At 45.9% G+C, this 21,544-nt stretch overlaps 1 protein-coding gene across 1 annotated transcript in view; it reads right to left on the bottom strand.

The window, feature by feature from the left end:
• LOC106587090 (syntaxin-8) overlaps positions 1-21,544 on the bottom strand; it is a 43,080-nt gene that overhangs the window by 6,360 nt on the left and 15,176 nt on the right. The window contains exon 7 of the mRNA XM_082965537.1: positions 1,104-1,205. Coding sequence (XP_082821663.1) covers positions 1,104-1,205 — 102 coding nt within the window. The remainder of the gene's footprint in view (positions 1-1,103; positions 1,206-21,544) is intronic.

Below are 21,544 nucleotides of genomic sequence, written 5' to 3'. Positions count from 1 at the left end.
TGTTATATTAGCTGATCCTTCATCGCATCCCCAGATCTTACTGTTGTATCCCCGCGCCACTGTTCGCCTGTTAGTGGGGGCTCCTGGTGCAACAATGCGGCCATCTCCAAGGTGATGCGGACTGGCGTTTACAAGGCAAACCTAGCTTGACTACGCCAACAAGCTTTGTCGCACATTCCCGTTCTCGCTGTACGGTAGCTAGCCTAGTTACCTCCCCTCTCTGGCATATCTTTTTCCCAGCAGAGAGAAAGAAGCAGGGTGGCCATTGAGAGAGGAAAGCCGGGCTTTGTAAAGGCTAAAGACCAAAGAGCCGAGTTAAACAAATTAAAGGGGATTGGGGGGGTAATGGTGAGGGAGGGCCCCATTGACACAGCATCACAGCTCCTCTTTTGCTATGTAAACCACTGAACTCCATCAAAGACTGGTACCAAGAGAGGGTGGTGCTGACTTACTACACTACAGACTGGCTCCTGGGAGTCCTTTGGAAGTGGTAGCAAGAAAGGCTTTTTGACTTACTACAGAGTCTGTCCTACAGCCTGGCTCTTGGAAGCCCCTTTCACAGAGTAAGGTACTGGGGATTGGATAGGGGGACCTATGTGGGACTGTTTTCTATAGCAGAGAGTAGTAGATGTGATAGAGCCAATCCCCACGCCATTGTGTGGTGTTTCGGTGCCATCAATGTCGTTGTCTCTGGTCAATTAAGCAGCATCGAGTCGGCTTCCGGTGGGCACAGCAATGATATCGCTGAATGGACAACGATGGATGGAGCTACTCCGGGAGAACCCAGCTTTAGAGGGTTCTGATAGGAGCTCTTTAACACGATCTTTAACCATCATGAATGACTTACCTGGAGAGTAAAGATTATAGGACCGAGACGCAATATAACACATAACTGAGTGCATTTAGAGTTTGGGTCTGGCTTTCCCATTACTTAAGGTCTATGCTTCCTTTACTAGGCCATTCACAGCACACTGAACTACTGAGAGCTGCAGAAAGAGAAAAAGGAGATGGGACCGATGCTTGTAAATCTGGATAAGAGACAGACTTATTACAGTTGGGTTAGGAACACAGAGCAGATCAAATGAGAAGGAAGATGGGCTCACCGCAGGAAGCCGACTTGGTCTCCACCAGCTTAACCCTTCGTGTCTCATTGCGGATCTGGTCATCCGTCTTGTCCACCAGGTGGGTGAGGTCATCGATGATTTCTAAGAGGGAAAGAGAGAAGTGACAAAGTTAGTTGGAACGATGCTTCAGTTCAATATCAGTTAAAGTACATCTCAAAGACCACAAAAGGAACACCTATGTGAGAATGCTATTCATTGACTACAGCGCAGCGTTTAACACCATAGTGCCCTCAAAGCTCATCACTAAGCTAAGGATCCTGGGACTAAACACCTCCCTCTGCAACTGGATCCTGCACTTCCTGATGGGCCGCCCCCAGGTAGTGAGGGTAGGTAGCAACACATCTGCTACGCTGATCCTCAACACTGGAGCCCCCCAGGGGTGCGTGCTCAGTCCCCTCCTGTACTCCCTGTTCACCCACGACTACATGGCCATGCACGACTCCAACACCATCATTAAGTTTGCAGACGACACAACAGTGGTAGGCCTGATCACCGACAACGACGAGACAGGCTATAGAGAGGAGGTCAGAGACCTGGCCGGGTGGTGCCAGAATAACAACCTATCCCTCAACGTAGCCAAGACTAAGGAGATGATTGTGGACTACAGGAAAAGAAGGACTGAGCGCGCCCCCATTCTCATCGACAGGGCTGTAGTGGAGCAGGTTGAGAGCTTCAAGTTCCTTGGTGTCCACATCACCAACAAACTAGAATGGTCCAAACACACCAAGAATGTCATGAAGAGGGCACGACAAAGCCTATTCCCCCTCAGGAAACTAAAAAGATTTGGCATGGGTCCTGAGATCCTCAAAAGGTTCTACAGCTGCAACATCGAGAGCATCCTGACTGGTTGCATCACTGCCTGGTACAGCAATTGCTGTCTAAGTTCTACACCTGTTGTATTCGGCGCACGTGACAAATAAACTTTAGATTTTATTTGAAGAATTTAAAAAAGTATTATTCTTTTCAGATTTAAGAGACCTCCAACAGTCCTGTGCTCTCGGCACTCGCTAATAAAAATCACCCTTTATAGAAACGGTACGGACTTGGAAGGAATCAGAGCCTATACAGGGACTGTCGGCAGCCTCAAACAGCCCTCGAGACAAAAGACAAGAGTGGTGGGGTGGGGGGGAATGTGTGAAAGCACTCTTCTCCCTTTCAAAATCGTTCAGTACTTCCTGAATCAATGCTGGCTTTAATCAGTGACTCTACTGTGATTTAACGGCTGCTCGTGGAACAGACGCCGGCCGGGCGCTGCTGCAATACAGTAGGACTTCCTGTCTTGAAGGCCGTCCAGCTGGAGGCCTGTAATTCATAACGACGAGTTGCTGTGGTGACACGACAGCCACAGTAGTCCACAACTGCTGGAGACCACCCGAGACCACGACTTAGGTCACTGCCATCCAACACTACAGCTCAGCAAAATCCCAGCAGGCAAAAGTGGTTGACATGATGTCATAATGAATGTAAAACTGGTCATTTAAAAAAAAAAAAAAGTTATTTCAACCAGTTTTTCTCCCTGGGAAATATTAAATCTCTTCACTCGCTGCAAGAGCCTTTTTTTATGACATTGAGTAAACTGTGTTTCATCGGCGAGAGCCTTTGAAAATGCTTCAACTGCTGTACTTGCTATTCAACTCATAGGCGGAGTAAAACAATTACTCAACAACGAAACACAAACATGAAGAAATATCTGAAGAAATATGAGCGAAAAAGTGTCAAAACAGCATGGCTCATTGCTCAAGTTCTACATGAAATGATTTACTGCTAAACAGAATACGGGATACGTCTGTAGATCGAGCTGTGTGGCACTGGCTCGTCGTTTGTTCAATTCAAGCCTCGATGATAGGTCCTCTCCAGTCTCCAGCAAACCTTTGACAGAATAAAAAATACTGGGGGCACAAACAGTGACGTGTTGTGGACTTTACTTTTTTTTTTTAAACAAACTGAGGCTGTGGAGAAAAAGACCAACTGAACGGACAGAAACTCTGTTCACATATTACCCATTTTGTCAAGTTGGAGTTTTTTCAGGAAAGGAAAGCAAGTCTTTCACCTACAGGCCTCCTTTGGCTGCCAACTCAAACAAGCAGCTTTCTTATTTCCAGGAAACTACCTGTTTTCTGATGTCTGAGACAGACATACATGGCTAAGAGAGGGTTTTCTGGCAAGTTACAAAATTACTCCAATACAATTTGCATCCGTCCTGTGTAACATCAACTAGGCTAAATTATGAAATTCCCACGAGTGAGTTCTCAAGGTCATAATCAGACTATTCTTATCTCTAGGTAAGTTGTCTTTCCTAGTTCGAGACGCCCCTTTGCCAGTGAGAAAACATGCTTCGGTAAGTGGAGTCATCAGTGGATGACAAGGGAACCTGCTTTCGGCCCAACTCAGATAATTAAGTTGGGGATAATTTGGGTGAGGCGGGTCAGGCAGCGTCAGTTTTAAAGGGGCCAAGTGCGGAGGCGAGAGGAAAGGGGTGATGGAGAGACGTGAGAGGGCCATGTGTAAAACATCTCCTGGGACATCCACCTCATCCTAGCATGAGGCAACAATTTATGAGCGGCGAAAAAGAGAGAAAGACACCAACTACCCCTTGAGATAGGTACACAAAAAAAAAAAAAAAAGAACCAACTCGCTTTCCCTCTTCGCATGCCGCGCTCCAGAGATATAATTCCCAATTTCCTAATGTAGCACGTTGCTCCGATACATGACAGCTGCTCTCCCTGGCTAGGACCAGGCCTATCAGCAACACCACAATGCATGGCCTGTTCCAAAACGAAGGCTGTTTATTTTAAATGCTATTACACTGGATAAACCTCCAAACCCACAGTGTGGGAGAGAGCACAGAGTCATAGGCTCATACTCACATAGTGATGTCATTCGCCCTGCTTGCAGTTTCCGGTGTACTGTTTGTGACAGCTTGCGCACCCCCCCCCCCCCCCCCCCCCCCCCCCCTTTCACATTGGTAAGTAGAGGAAGCCATCTTTCTTTGGAATGTGTGCTGAGGTCTGCAATCAGGTCTGCTGGTCAAACAGAGCCTTTGTCAATGTCAGTGATGAGGCTCTCTTCAGAATACAGCCCAAGGTCAAGGCGAGGCATTATTACCAAGAGTCTGGTTAGACAGTATCTCACTTTGAGAATTCAGGAGTAACACCTCAGAGACAGAAAACACACAGTCACACATTCTCACACAGAAGCTTCTTCATTTAAATGAGGAAAAAGTTGGCGGGACACAGCTGTTCGTGTCTAGTTTACTATTCAGTGCACAGCACATCAACAAGTTTAATGAATGGATTTCTCCACCCACACATCCCCACAGACATAAACCAATGTGAAAGCCCAATCTAAAACAGCAATCTAAAGTTGACGAAAAAACTCCAAGCAAAGACTTTAAAAAATGCAGATAAATGGGCAACGAGCCATTGATATTCCACCTTTTTTAAATGAAGGGACAAGTGATTGCAAGTCAGAGGAAGAGTACATTGGTAAAAACAAACAAGAATAGTTTCCTTCACAATTAAGACAACTTCGGTGTTCTTCCTTCCCTGAGGAAAGAGACATGAATCTATCAGCGTCATAATATACACTGAAGAAACTAACTACACTTTTCTTAATTAATCTACGCAAAGATATTTATGTCCTTGCTCCAACATTCCCCAAGAAAATGTAGGGGGCAATTAGCAAGTTCTTAATGGATACCGACTGTTTCCATTGTCACCTCATTTGTTTAACTAGAAACACAATTAAAAACTCCAGGCGCAGTCGCTTGAGGGAAAGACCGGGTGGGTGGGTGGTTGGTTGGCAGCCAAAAGACAGAGACAGCAGTGCTGTTGAGATTACACAGATGTGTCAACTGACAGGCCAAGTTCACAGCTCTGGAAAGAAGAAAAAAGAAGAGACTTTCCTTCCCAAACAGCAAAATAAACAGCGCAATCCTGTCTCTTCCAGAAGGGTACACACCATTGTCACCTTGCTTTCCTCTCTTTCTGTAGCTCTTTCTCTCTCAACTATATGCAAAGAAGGGAAAGCACCCCCGCATGAGTTTGTTTTTGTTTTCAGGTTGCATTATCTTCCTAGTCTTCTCTGTCTTTGTCCTGTGTGCAGTACAGGTTGCCGAGGAGGAAAGGTGTAGGCATGCCCACAAGTGATGTCATTTGACACAGCAATTCCCCAACCACACTGGTGCACTGTAGGACGACGGTCACATTCTTCTAAGGAAACATGACGCCGCCGAAGACTCAGACACAGATGTTGTTCTGTGATGACGTCACCCACATCTTTACTTTCTCCTCTGCGGCCGACTACACTGCGCCCTCTCAGAGTCCCATCATTTCCCGTCCAAGACAATTACACTGCTTCTCTAAACAATGTTTCTGATTGCCTTTAGATCCAATGCCAGCTTCCTGTCTCAAGACACAATAGTTAACAGGTTCATGTCCATCCCTGTTGGATGTCATCTGGATGGAGAGACTGAGAGACTTCCTCTCCTCTGCACATAGGGAACAGTGAGTTCTAGGATGAACGCCTTAGTTTCAGTATTGGACGGCCAATTGTTTTGGGAGACCAAAGAAGCAGAAATCCCTTTGAGGAATAGTGAGGAATAGTGTTTGTCAAGGGGCAGGAAGTGCAACTGAGTGAAGCAATGGTTCAGGTACTGGGGTCTGTCAATGCAGCGTCCTGGGAGGGATTTCCCAGTCTCATCCCCCACAGGATGTGGTGTTGGGCCACAGGCCAATAGGCATCCAGTACCACCAACAGGAGCTGTCACGGCAGAGTCTGTAGAAGAGGCAAAGCAGCACTCCTAGGCCCCGAGTGTGTGTGTATCTCTGTCTGTCTCTCTCACCCCCCCTGACCATGTCTCTTGTAGGCTATTACAACAGGGCTCAGATAACTAACATCAGCCCTACACAAAACAATGGGCAATGTCGCTCTTCGAGATAAATGAGAGGGGACTTACTCCCTCCCCAACCTCCTTCATATCCCTCCAAACACCCAAGTTGCTGACTCATTTGTACTGGATTTGCTGTTGCGGCTTTGGGGCACCATTCTAAACAGTGACACCCCACTGGCTCCAGGACACGCTGTATTAACTGTGTGTGTTATTGTAGGATGCCTTCCTAATCCGATGGCCTGGGCACAGAGAGAAAGAGAGGGAGAGCGCGCTGCTTGTTTTTCAAACACAAACCGACTCGGCATGCACTCATTTCGTTGCACTTACCCAAGTGATTTCTCCTGAGGATATGACAGGCAGAGAGCTCCACTTTACACTCTGAATCCTGGGCCCCTGTAGCTAGTTACCCACCACAACTGTTACCAATTGGCCACAATGTAGAGAGGAGAGGCCCCTGGTTGCCAAGCAAAACACAACACTCTGTCGTTACTGGAACTTCACTTGGCGCACATCGTGTACGCAGCACTCCGCTTGGATGATATATTGTAGTGTCGGGCAATTACATTATTTACAAGAATTTGCGCCTTTCCGTCAAAGTTTTCATCCTCTATTTCTTCTTAGACTTTTCCCCCCGCCTCGATGCGCATTGTAAACAAACGCACCCGAGTGGCTGCTGAGTGAGGATTAGTAAGGGCTGCACTTACAGCTCTGAGCTTTCTGACAGCGAAACCCGGAGAGAGCAACGCTGAGCTGGAGGAAAAAAAAACGAACTAAAACGAGCCATTTCGGTCTCAATAAGAAGGACTTGGGTAAAGAAACAGTGCAGAAAATGTTTTGGCCAATCTGACATGTGGGAAGTAGAAGAAATAAACAACGCCACGTTCTTCTCCTAACAACCATCTAGCGCAGCTAGTAAAAAAAAGAGCTGTCCGTTTATTTGTTCATAATGGCGTGTCTGTTGAGGTTTACAAGAGTACTTGCTGATGGGAAGTTAATGCCTTGATTTCTGAAGTGGATCCAAAACCAACAACATGCCCCAAGACATGTTTATTCAGGATGAAAAAATGTGACCACAAAAATAACAAAATCAACAATAATAAAAATAAACATTACATTTGGCCTGTTAGCGTTGCTTGTCCAATGAATCTGATTTATACAAGGTTTGTAAAGCCTCTAAGGCTCTTAGAAGCTGAATTGTATGTGTAGAACGGACTGCTTACGTGAGGGGATCAATAGGCCTCTACCAAGGCATTGACAAATGGCACCTTAGGCCACCATAAAATAGCCTTGCCATGAGGTCGAAGATGTGGGTGAGTCTGTGTCTCGGTTCCTCCTGTGTGTGTCAGTCATTATCTCTAAGCAATAACACACTCGCCAGGAGCTTTTTGGAGCTGAAGCACCTCCATGCGTTTCCTCCCAGCATCTGGTCTTCTGAAGTGCCTCAGCACATGTGCATAGATTAGTCTCACCACAGGGTTGGAATTGCCCCTGCCTCCATGAATCCACAGCCCTTCACCGAGCACGACGGGGTCCAGTACCATTTACCCCTATTTATCCCAAATATTTGCCATCAGTCGTCACACGGACACCCAACATTGAGGTCAGGTTGACGGATGACTCTGTTTGAGGTGGAACCTCCAGAAAGAATGCACTTGAAAGAGAAGCCATAGACATCCACCACCACTGAGTCTTTCACTTTCACGAGTACAGTCCTATCCCGTCGCTGTGCCCTTGCTTTGACGAAATACAGTTGATTTGGGTCCGACAGGAAGTCAGGTTGAATTACAGCAGTAGTTCTCAAACCTCTCCTCAGGGTCCCTCAGACGTGTCACAATTTTGCTGTAGCCCTGAATTAGCTCACCTGACTCACTTAGTCAAGGGCTTGATGAATAGTCAACAAGTTGAATCAGGTGTTCTAGTTCTGGAATAGATGAAATACATGGAACGGCTGGGGGTCCCCGAGGAGAGGTTTGAGAACCACTGGATTAGGGAGTCCAGCTCAGACCAGTAAATAGGACTGCTTGGTTTAACCACATTGTAGAAGGACAAGGTGAGGTGCTTATGACCACTTGGAAAGACTGCGTCTGTCACGTTGTACGATCATGTTATTCTGCTGGGGTTCTCTGGGGGGGGTGAATCCGTCAAATAACTCGCTTTCCAATTGAAACGTGCAAATCCAAACCATTTGGAGAGTGTAAATGCATTGAGAATTTCTTCAGGTAAACGTCAACCCTCTCGTGCCGAACGTCGATGTTCTGGGAAATCATCTCAGGGGACCAAAAAATGAAAATTATGCCTCTTTAAAAGAGCAGAAACCCAAAGCTCAGGTCAGGCACACCACGGAACGTGGTATACTGGTCCGTTGCCAGGTTCTCAGAACCAAACCTAGGTCTTTCATACCCACCAGGCCACAGCCATTCAGGATATTGCTTCAGAGGGTTGCCAGATTCCAGATTCATCCAGCAGCTTCCGATCATGGCCAGGTGCCACTGAACAATGAGAGTGTGATGAGCATGAGGTGCCGGCAGAAGAACGGCCCAGAAGCACGGGACTCAGGGCAGGGGAACCATCATGGGCACGGACCCACAAATCACACTTCCTTACCAAGACCTTGGAGGAGGTGGTAACACATTGAAATGGGGGAACATTTCACTTGTTTCTCCACTGGCTCAGTTTAGAGTCTGGTGGTAGCAACACCAGGGTTGTGGGTTTCCGCAAGGGCCACATCAACTAAAAATTGGTTGACAGTTCTGTAAATCGTTTTGCATACAAGTGCCGGCTAAACGACCATGCTATTATCATTATTAGGGAAAAGAGGAACAGTACAACAGGAAACACAATCTCTGGACCGATTTCAGAGGGCACAGACGCAGTAAGCATTAGGTCCTTTCCAGGATCTAGCATCGTCTCGCTGGCCTGGCACAGCAGTACTGTAAAAACACCCTGTAGGTATTGTCAATGTGAGCGTGCTGTGTAAACACCACCCGCAGAGACTATGTTTCTCACCAACAAAACAAATCTGGACTAAGTTATACTGCACCCCTGTGGTGCTGAGCTGAGCTTCCCGGCAGTACACGGAGTGTGTCTGAATGACTGCTAAGAGTTATAGTGGGACTTTGATGTGCAGCCAGGGCCAGTTTAACACACACACACACACCCTATTCGGCCAGGACCCTTGTCTGGGTCCAGAGTGAAGATTCACCATCCATAATAACGCCAAGTCCCTCACTGTCCATTGACAGTGGAGAAGGAGTACAGAGGAAAGATATGTCTCAAACAGGAAACTATAATGGAGACATTTTATTATGGAAAACTGATTCCACCGCCAGCTGTTGTTTAGCCACTCAGAGTACAGGAATGTGTAACAAGAGACAGTTTTGGTACTGAGTATTAAAAAAGTATCACGATAATTTGACAAATCTGAGACTGACTCATGTGAAGAGAGACTTAAGTCAGTGGCATCTATGAGCTGAGTAAGAAATTAGGGGGCAAAGGGGCAAGGCCAACAGGATGTACTTCCTAGCGGGCCAATCTGGTTGAAAAGACGTCACTGTAACCAGTTTACAACCAGAATCCAGCGTCTTTTTGCATGCTGGGTTGCCTTTAGCATGACTGCCCTTTAGAATGGTTCCTTACATGTCACAGGGCTCCAAGTTCCAGTAAGTTACCACAGTGCATCTGAAATCTGCTGCTGATCTTTGCTGTGAACTGGGTTCAAAGTTTTAATTGGATCAGAAGAACTCCGTAACACCTCTGATAGGGGTGATATCATTGGCTTGTAAAAATTCCATAGCACTTCATAGAAAGACTAAAATAACAGCAAGTAGGTGAAATAATTAAGTCACCTTCAAACATACACAACATGTTATTTTCCCTTCTGAAAGTTTCCCTGAAGCTGTTTTTATTTATAACTGTATGTTACTTTAATTTATGATACCATTATAAACTGAGGATTAGAGAGAGAGAGAGAGAGAGAGAGAGAGAGAGAGAGAGAGAGAGAGAGAGAGAGAGAGAGAGTGTGAGTATGTGAGACAGACAGACAGACAGACAGACAGACAGACAGACAGACAGACAGACAGACAGACAGACAGACAGACAGACAGACAGACAGACAGACAGACAGACAGACAGACAGACAGACAGACAGAGCATGAGAGGTGGGGATACTATTGTGGTAAAAGTCCCTCTATTAAAATGTTTAAAACCCACAAACTTGTGCTGTTGTAGCTCACGCCAGAATAAATGTTTAGGCACAGTGTTCCTGAAAAAACATCCATAAAGGAAAAATAACCCCCCCCACACCCCCAATGTAGCTTCTGGACACCAAAGAAGGTATTTCAGCACCAAAACACACACCAAAACATGCTGCAAGCGTGCACACGCACATACAGACAGGCACACACACACCCCGATCATGTACTGAACATACACAAGTGCAACCTATCTAAATGCCATCATAACGTACATAGGAAAACTAAGTGAAAAGAAGAGGGGTTTAGAGGAATATTATGTCTCAATCGTCTCCACAGCTGCGAGTGCAGATGCTGTATAATTACAGAAAGCCCTCACCGCTGATGAGGAACATGAGTAGGTGGTGATCGCTTACAGACAGGGAAACCTCCTCTGAGGTACAAAACAAATTAACAAACCTTAATTGATATTTTACGACTTTCCCTCCTCCCAAAACCTCCCCTCAAATCCACAACCCAGTCCTCGGCAAAACCTCCCATTTCATCATCAGAACAGTCTCAGCTGTCGTCTCCTCTACTGCCCACCGGTGGCGAGGTAGCTGAATTACAGCGCACTGTACCGCACAGGGCAGTAGCCAACCAGCACACTGACCAGACAGTCAGTATCCTCCTCATGACCTTGTTGTTGTGTTCAAGACACCTCTGTATAGATAACCATATGGTTATGTTGTGACTGAAAGGTCAAAAAGGTAGTATGTACAAGGCTGATGTTCCTTCATATATGGCCTTGGCTGGCAGATAGCCATAGAAACAGAAGCTGCCATAGGGAGGGAGCGGTAAGATGAAACCCCAGCATGCCCTGTGATGTCGAGATCTGTATCGGTCTGGACTCTGTCCTCCAGCCGGTATCAGCTCCCATCCACACGCCACTCAGTGCACGAACCCTCTAGGAAGACTATTTTAGATCGTTCACCTTGTGTCTACTCTACTTCACCCTGACAACAGAACACAGACAGGTAGGTACAGTAACACAGTAGGTTTCCTTTGCTCTTCCACAACATTTCACTCTGTCTTTTAACACAAACACTTTGCTGTCGTGGATGCTAGCACAATATACACTGAGTGTATGAAAACATTAGGAACACCTTCCTAATATTGAGTCGCACCGCATTTTGCCCTCAGAACAGCGTCGATTCGTCGTGGCATGGACTCTACAATGTGTCGAAAGCGTTCTACAGGGGATGCTGGCCCATGTTGACTCCAACGCTTCCCACAGTTGTGTCAAGTTGGCTGGATGTCCTTTGGGTGGTGGACCATTCTTGATACAAACCCAGCAGCGTTGCAGTTCTTGACACAAACCAGTGCGCCTGGCAGCGACTGCCATACCCCATTCAAAGGCACTTAAATCTTTTGTCTTGCCCGTTCAACCTCTGAATGGCACACACACACAATCCATGTCTCAATTGTCTCAAGGCTTAAAAATCCTTCTTTAACCTGCCTCCTCCCCTTCATCTACACTGATTGAAGTGGTTTTAACAGGTGACATCAATAAGGGATTATAGCTTTCACCTGGATTCACCTGGTCAGTCTATGTCATGGAGAGAGCAGATTTTCCTAATATTTTGTACACTCAGTGTATTATTCCTGTTTACATTGTGGGAATTCTTCCTTTTTTCACGACGCAGGCCTCCATAAAAAAATATTTTTACACAGTCTGGTTGGAAAACGGAACAGCAGCGACCGAGAATCAAATGGCAACAGTATTAACCCAAAACCATAACAGATGAGAAGAATAAGACGCTAGCCTAGATCAAAAGGACTTGGTTGTTCTTCCGAGCGTAGGCGATCTGAGAGACACAACACAGAGAGCGAACCTCAACGTTTAACAAAACGAGGCTAAAAAGAGCTCATTTGTGAGGCCAAACTGCTTTTGAAGCTCACCGTACTATTACAGGGAGGGAGCCGTGAAGATGACTTTAATCAAACCCTCCACTCCATGTGTTTATCTTGTGGATTTCACACATAGGACAATAGATCAAATAGAGTGGACAGAAACAGGATTCCCTCTTTTGAAGCATTTCAAAAGCCTTATCTTGGAAACAAAGTCAGATAGGCGATACTCATCCGCCGCGGTTTCAAATAATCATATGATTAAAGCCTCTGAACTGCTCTTTCAGTCTTTGATTGTGATTGGTTGCGAGTCTCTGCGAAGACTTGAGGGTTACACGATAGCCATATGATGGCGTTAACTCAGATGAGTAATCTTCACGGATGATGTCAGACACTGGTGGCAAAGGACTGGAACAGAAGACGGGACTCACACGACTATAATGTTCCAGGATTACAGTATGGCAATATGAGATGGATTTCAATTCATGCAATATCTAATACATACATTACTTCATGGAAGCAAATCACACTTGCCTCCCAAAGTGTACGATAGGACCAACTTAAAAATCAAACGCAATAAGTAGGCTACAACTTGGCAATGACACTCCCCTGACCTTTATTGACAATTAGACAAATGCGCTTAGTAAGATGTCTTTACAGATGAATAAACAATTCCACCATCCCCACCAATTCCACTATGAAACATGTGTGCGGCGCATTTTCAACAGTCTAAAGAGGCATGCGCTCCCATCACCGAGAGACTGAACAAGCCCCCCCCCCCCATCACATCCTCCACGTTTTCACTTATGGAACGACGCCCTTCAAAAGCTCACCAAAGACTTGAGACGCTAATGAAGCATTACCTAATTCAAACATGAAGTCTCCCTCTCTTTCCCTTGCTCCGTCTCCCCGTTCCTCTGCATCAGCTGTGATGAATGACTTCTAATGAGGCCCTGCTGTGTGGTTCAACTGGCTGCTTCTTCCAAAGCACCCCCCCCCCCCCCCCCCCCCCCCCATCTCTCTCACACCCACTCCTCCTCTCCATGGATGAAATCATTGGAAAATGACCTGTCTCTAGGCTGCCTTGCCTCAATGCCATTGCACAGTGTTTCTAAGCCTATGCTTAACCCCCGAGTTCGATGTTACTGTGTAACATTTACCCAACCCTCTACAGGTAGCTTGTGCCTCCCACTCAGCCACCCTGTCACACTCATACGAACCTGTCCTATTCACTAATCACAACCGGAGTGAGAACTCATGCAGCGTATATTCCATATGTGTGGCATGTTCAAAAGTAACAGCGGTGAATATTCTCTCTATTAAAAGGGAGAGTAGATGAAGGTCTCTGCTCTTTAGCCCTGCCGAAATGGGAACCACCTGCTGGACTGAGGTGGTGGGTAAGTCTAAGCCCTTCCGCTCGTTATATGGGGTGACCCACTTTACCTCCAGACGAGTGGCGAAGAAGAGGCGGTACTTTAAATACATTTACTCCACCGAAATCCCGGCGGGTTCCAAACCGTTGGATGTGGCTTCCAAACCGGAGTGGTTAGCGATTAAGTAAACAGAGTGGGAGATTTGTTCTCGCTGTCACTCACGTTAGCCAACGAGGCCCGGCTGAGCCAAGCGAGAGCCGAGCCAGGGCCAAAGTAACATTAAATTGCAGGGAATCCTTTGCCCTCCACCAAAAGGGAAAGTGCCAGCTGAAATTGCAACCTCACCACATGGCAAATGCACTTTCCTTTCCCCATGCGACAATCTGCGATGAAGCCCTCCTGGGGGATATTGCAGAGCAATACTAAGACGTTAAGGCTAGTTTGGCGTTAAATCGAACACATACCACTGTGGTGAGGTAATGCTCCTTGAAAAGTAATAGCAGTGACACGGGTATGTGAACGAAGGTACGGTAATCATAGAGTTAACCCCTTAGCTTCTGAGGAGGGGCTCGTGAGGTTGGTGCTGTCAAGGACTTCTGTGTCAAACACAGGGAGGTCGATCGATGCTGGAATTCAGTCGAACCCCCACTATGGCAAACACACAAAACTGTGAAAATGTAAGCTTTAAGTGAAGGAGAAGTGATAAAAGATTGTTTAATCTCAGTGTAAGAACAACATAATTTTTAACACATTTAGAGTTTGATTGAAGTCCCTCCTTGACCTTAATAGGCAACAGGACTCAACCATCTGATTGATGTTTGGAAAGGAACAAGACAGATGTACAAGACTGGAGTGTGTTGCGCAGTCTAACAAGCAGCCATTTTAAAACCTTAACGCCAGCTAAGACCATTTAATGTCATCTAAGACACTTTAAAAAGAGGCAGATTACTCAAAGACACGGTAATGAGAACGACTTGAACCAAAAGTCTATTTCCAAGCATTGTCTCATTCTAAAACAACCAACTAGTTAAGAGGGGGGATGAGCCTGCTGGTGAAATCATAGTTTACTTCCATTACATGGAGTTTTTACTGCTTATTAGTTTGTGGTTTTCCAAGGGATAAAATACACAATTGATAGTTTGCGAATGAGCGTGTCACTGCCAGGCAATCTGGATGTGGTTGTTGTGAGTGGAGGACCGAGGAGCCTCTCCCACTGACTCTCTGGGCCCAGGACAGGGCTCTGAGCTAGGGGACATCTGGAGGTGATCTGGGGCCCCGCTGGGCCCGGCTGTGAAACAGACGAGGTGCAGATGAGCTAGAGCCGGGCGACACCTCGGTCTCTGACGCCCTGCCCTGGGCTGCTGCTGTGGGGTGGTGAGTTGTCTCCATCAGAGAGAAAAAGTGTGTGTGTGTGTGTGTGTGTTGAGTGCGCCCGCCTGCGTTAGTGCGTCAGACCAACGTGTTGGACCAGAGAGCTTCTTCCTCAGTCTCTACTTTCACCCACGCCAAAGTGGGGATGGGTGGTCGGATGCCACTGGTTGATGAGTAACTGGATGAGTAACTCTTTATACTGGAGTATGAGACGGAGAGGCAGCCAGCTAATCTTCACATCCCCTGTAAATCATTCAAAGACGATCATCAAACACACTCACCCCTTTAAGACCAATAACATCCCCACAGTGAGGACAGTTGTCAGTTATCAGTCTTTTTAATTGCTGACAAAAGTGTCAGGAGGAAAGTTGGCACTAGTAATTGTTTATTTGAGGATGCTGTGGATGTGTTACTGCAAATGCTGTGCTTCACGTCGGGTTGAATTGTCTTGGGTTTAGTTTTTTATCCAGCTATTCCAAGCACAAATAGCCATGGAAAGGCTTTGCCGCTCCCTTTAAAAGCAGACTCGGGGTCATTCGATCCATAGGGCTCTATAGCACTGGAAATCCCTTAGCCAATGAGAACAGATGATCGACAAAATGGGAAAAGAAAGAAAGAAATACACGAACAAGAGCATTTGAGCCCGCCTCTTCTTTCAAAGCTGTTCACTCTCTGGTGGTGAAGCGAGCTAAACAAGGCCACATTCTAATCGAGCTAATTGTGTTAAAAGGGTAAATGATCATTAAAGTTCAATTAGGGTTAACCGCATTGCAATGCATTCCCATTCCTCAGTGTGTTTTGAAAACAGCTCGCTTCTAATCTGTCATCTCGTTCATATTCCGCAGCAAATTATTGTTGATTATACTTCTTTATACACATATGCCTCTATCGCGCATGTTTGTGAATGTGCCAGAACCTGCGATATACATTTACACTGCCCTCGGTGTACTGACATTATTGGTGCAAAAGAGAGAGAGAAAAAAGACTGGGTTGGAAAATGAATTGACTTTCCTAAATAATTCTATTTACTTTCCGTACAGTTGTCCTAACATGACAAAGAATGTGTGAAGAGGTGTAAAATGTCCCTCTCCGGGTCGTGCTTCGCCCTCTCTGTCACATAGTTTGCACACCCATAGATCACTCCTCTTTTCCGGCGTCTGGGAATTCCTGCTAGTTGCCTTTTAATGTGGGTCTCATTTCTGCTGCTAGTGTGTGTGCGTGTGTGTGTGTGTGTGTGTGTGTGTGTGTGTGTGTTGCTAACCACTGTCACGAGCGGAGCACCACATTCGTTCCAGATGTACAACAACTAATCAAAGCCAAGATCCACCGAGCAAGACTGTGGCCTGGACCGACGGCGGGAATACCTCCTACATGCTTTATGGCATCTATAAAAATAAAACATTTAAATACAATAAATCGGAGAATTCTCTCTCTCTCCCTACTCTCTCTCGCTCTCAGACAAAAACAAAAGCATTTATCGAGGTCTCTGAGCTGCGACAGTATTTAAACGGTTAACAGTAGACTGCCGTTTGCACAGGGAAAACACGTTGTTTAGCCTCGACCACAATACAGATCTACACAGAGATAGTCTGTGTATTTTTGGTCTGCTGTTTCAGAGCCCAAACTGTATATGAATCATGGGAAGTGCCTGAGATGAGAGGAACGGCAATTACTGTGTCACCCAAAACACAAACTATTCCAACGTGTATAACACATGGGAAAGCCCCGACCGATGCCAGGTATGACCCCTTTTTCTCCAGTGTCGCTATATAATACTGTTGAATGTGTGACTAGAGAATCAGCCTATTGGCACTTCTCCAGTTCAGCCACATAAGGAAACATTAGACACTCGTTTAGGTATGTGGTGTTTCTTCACAAACCACCGTTGGCAGAGGAGTCCATGCATTGGGATAACATCTCTTTAAATCACTCGATGGTTGAGGTAGTACTACACTAGCCTGGTCCCAGAACTGCGTGTGCTGTCATGTGCGGTCACGCCAATGACCACAGGAGTTGGCAAGATGGCACAAACAGATCTGGGACCAAGCTAAGGTACTACTACACAACCTGAAAAGGTTCCAGAGTTCCAAAGCTTGGACTTCCATGAAAAGCATTTGACTTAATCAATCCTGACTGTTGCGTTGAATTGTACTTTTTAATACATGAATGGCAGTTTGCCGCTTAGCTCTCTCCTCTCTCCTCCAGCTGGACTGTCTTTGTGATCCCATCCTGACCACCTCATGTTTGTCACAAACCCCCTCTGGGAAAAAAAGACAGGAGAAATCGACCAAACGCCTCACCAGCCATTTGTGAGACAGTGCAAGACAAGCAAACGGAACCTCAAACAAGAAGCCATTGGGAAGTGAAAATAGTGAAACCATTTGCAAAATCAGGGACATGGCACATGCAAGGCCAGCAAATGGAATGTCCAAGAAGACGAAGCTGTACGAAGAAGTGAAAAGAGTGAATCAATCTCACAGGGAAAACTTAAGTAGACGTTTGAATGATCAAGCTACCTTCTCCAGAAACCCTTTGAGTTCCCACATACTAATTCGCTAGCGGTCGCAAACAGAAGATCATTCATCACCATGCGGTCGCGGTCGCTTGCTCTTGCCTGAATCCCCTTCACCGCCTCATTGTTACTTTGTCCCCTTCCACTCTGCCGTAGTGACACTGTGCCCCAGACAGAGACGGATGCAACTACCATCGCATGGGACAAGGAGATGGCATATGATCGATCGTGTCCAGGTCAGGATTTGTGAAACAGGAGGCCCGTCTAGCATTTTCCCGCCTTGGCAATTTTTTGTCACTCGATCACAGAGCAGTGACATTATGAATGGGGTGGGCAGTGAATTCACATTCCTACAGCAGCGCTAGTCTGCACAGTAGACATTCCCAGATAATGTAGACATTGTTGATTTTAACCAGATTGGTTGTTCCCAGTTCTTGCTCAATTACAACTTGATCACATTCGTCAGATGATCTCTATGAGAAAGAAGCAGGAGAGAAGTGTAACTGCTGTGAGATATTTAGAATACGTCATTTCAAATGTCCTTTTCACCAAAGGCTGTTAAAATGACTGCATATGGAAAGACCTGTGCAGCCCACCACCTTCTCGCCCAGAGTTCTGTCCACAAACCTCTGGCAAGTTCCCAGGACTTTCAGAAAATATTTTCCATCTGAGTCAGAAGTTTAGAGAGTCACAGTCACCAAGTGGGCATGAACTCGGTTATAAAAGCTGAGGCAGACCCTAGGTACTGATCTAGGGTCAGCTTACCCTCCCCAAATCCTAACCTTAATCATAAGGAAAGAAAATGTTAAAACTGACCTTAGATCAGTGTCCCTACTCTGACCTATAAACACCCGACTCAGGGAAGTGACTAAATATGTACATGCTCTGAGACGGTTACAGAAAGGAGAGCTTCCACAGAACACCTTCAGCGAAGAGAGAGATTTGTGGAAAATAACAGCAGTGTGACTCAAGTCAAATTAGGCTATTCTTCAATGAGAGAGGGTACAACACGGCAGCCAGCAGTAGCACTTGACACGCTCAGCGTTCCAAAGCACCATAACACTGACCCTGAACCTTAGAACTGTCCATGAACCACCAACATACTTGTTTTAAGGTGTTAGGATTGAAGGTATACACGGTGTATTTTCTTATATCTAGTACATGAAGAATCCTCACTCTTTCCAACTATGTGGGGCAGAGCCATGGCAAACTCCAACCACCAAATCAGTTGGTCATTTCCACTCTCTGTAACTGCTACTCAAAGCTCAGTGACACCAGACAAGAGTTGGGCGTGTCTTCATGCATGACGACGACACCCTTTTTCGTGACACAAACACCAACCCACCCCTCCTTCTTCTTCATCCCCACGCCCTACTAAGGTGTTACCTTACCACCCTACCCTTGGCTCGCAGCTGGAGCAAAGAGGACGGGCGGTAAATCAATCGTCGACTTCGCCCCGGCAACCCGGCTCCGCCTCGACGGCGAGCGTCGCCATTAGCGTACGTTTATATGTTCGCGGGAGTGTGACCAAGAGCTCTGTTCTCCACAGCCGGGGTTGACCACCCCACTGGTGAGTTCACTGGTCCAGAATCTTCCCGGGTTCCACTATTTATTTGGACCTCAGAGTTCCCCGGCCGTGACTCGAATGATGCAGCAGTGAATCAATGACGTAATTATTAGTGGGAACTAACAGACTAATGCTATGTCATAGAATAATATCTCCCTTTTTTTCCCCAGCATAAAGACTCCATTACAAAGAGAGAGGGTGGTAGTTGTTGCTAACTATTGAGGCCTAGAGACAGCCTGGTCGCAGATCTGTGTGCCATCTTGCCAGGTCCTATATACGGTATGGTCATTGTCATGCCAAACATTTGCCAAACAACCATAAGAGTTGGCTATACCGCACAAACAGATCTGGGACCAGGCTAGCCCATAGGCCCATCCTCAACACTGACAATAGACTCCTATTATGATCACTTACTCATACAGAAATGGATACACGTCTAACAATCTTAGGAAGTGTCAGACAGAACAATCCTGGATGTTTAGGTCAGATGTATTATTAGCTGTTCAAAGCGTTCTTCCTTCTGGATCTTTCCGTCATCTTCTACCGGCAGATCTTAATCTAAATGAAGTTTTGTTTCTCTCTCTCTGTTCCGAATGAGCTCACTTCTGTACAAAAATATAGTCCTCTAACAGAAAGACATGGACACCGTGTTGCCTAGCGATGGTGAAATCCACTCAGAGTGTTATTAGCAAAACAGAAGAAAAAAAAGCCAGGCAGGAGTACACGCAGAGGTCACGGCTGGGATATTTGATGTGCAAGCGGCGAGCAGCACATTTGGCGGAGTCGTCGCGGGACCACAGTCTAGTTATTAAAGTGGAGAAGAGGTGGAGGAAAGAGAAAGGAAAGAAAATGGAACAAACAGCAGTGGCTGATTCCTCTGAAAGGTTTGTGTGTGGGGAATTTGAAGGGGCTCGGCTTAGCGGGAAAATGTGTTGATCAAATAGCATCAAACAGTGTGCGGAAAATAAATGAACTCAACCATCCATTTGATCAGCCCACGTCGACTATGTTGGATTTTTAATGAGGCTTGTAATAGGGAAGAGAGACAAACCCTGGAATGAAAGGGTGTGTGTGTGTGTGGGTATGCACATACGCTTAACCACACACCCCCAATTCCCTGGTTATTCCAACCAAAGTGAGGGTGTATTGTGGAAAACTAGTCTCTAAAGCTGGAACCCCTTCCTCAGCCCCTCGAAAAGACCCACTTTTTCAAGATTGCCCGTCACTCATGATCACAGACCACTGTGACAAGGGCTGATGTCATTGTTCCAGACCCGAATCAGAGAAATATCAACACCAGTAAAGTCAAACAATGTTGATTCTAGCAGCAAAAACCTTCATTTCGTTGATATAGAACATTTAGTGAGACGCACAGGGACATTTTCTGCCACATTGAATTTGGAAATGAAAATATGGTTGATTTCTGCCACATCATGTCGGAAATATGAATATGCCTGGTGATGATACACATCATAAATAATCTTCACACCCAAAAACTTAGATTGACTTTTTCTTTTTATAGGTATTGAACAAAAATAATAATAATCTACTGTCAAAATGTGCATATGGGAAAAAGTATTTATTGTCTTCACAGTTCACACCTGCAAAGCTTGGGGATTAAAATCGTTACTACTTTGCTCAACTCTTCTTCACCATTCATTGTAGATACATTGTGTTTTTTTAAGACAGGGCTGGAAGAGAAACCGAGGGCCTCGGGTTCATTTCTTACACTCATAACAGGTCACCTTCACAGATGACCCTAGCTTCAAGCTCTTTCCCAAAAAGGAGCCGACTGCAACCTCCACTGCACTCAGGTCAGAGGCTAGCTCCGAGCACAGAGCTTAATCTATTTACAGGGAAACACTGCAACAGGACTGAGATCAGAAGAAAAACAGAACCCCTAAAAAGACGGAGAAAGGAAACACTCGAACTGCCAGAGTCTAGGCTTTTTAAAATGAAAAACATTTTCTCTGCCTTTCCAAAAGCATTATGCTATCCTGTTACTTTTTACGTTGTCGATTTTGTCATTTAATACAAGTAAGAAATGCAGCACCTACAAAGCTGAACGAAGCAATAATACGGGTCATTTAAGTACACCTCGGCAAGAAAAACATTCCAAACACTTATTCTCACGAAGTATGCAGAGAACATTAATCGAACCTCTGTGTCTCATATAAGGACATATAAAGCATTAACTGTTCTGTTAGGTAGATGAGGTTGTGTGCGTGTGTGTGTGTGTGTGTGTGTGTGCGCTGTGAGTGTGTTCCCTGAGTGTGTGCGTACCTGCAGGCCTGCATTCCATCATGCATTTGTGTATATAGCCCTATAGCTTAAAGACCTTTTTAAAAACACCAGCACATTCTTAATTGTACCATCAAATACAGTATGCCCATCAGAACCTGGGTGGTATGATGTCTTCAGGGTGGCATGGCTTGATTTGGTGTGGATCCAAGTCACCCACCAGTTTCCCCAGCCTGCAGCCACGGCTTCCTCTCCCCCAGCACCCGCAAGGCCTGTGGGGCCCTATGCGGACTGTTCAGCCCCTAAATCAAGCATGGGAACTCCCAGGACAACAACAATCAGTATGCCTGGCTGTTTGAAGTCCTTCCCTGGCCTCCCCTGCTCA

This window comes from Salmo salar, chromosome 02 (genome assembly GCF_965601325.2).
Source record: "Salmo salar chromosome 02, fSalSal1, whole genome shotgun sequence".
NCBI lineage: Eukaryota > Metazoa > Chordata > Actinopteri > Salmoniformes > Salmonidae > Salmo > Salmo salar.
Note: the sequence above shows the minus strand (reverse complement) of the source record. Positions and strands in the feature narration are given on the sequence as shown.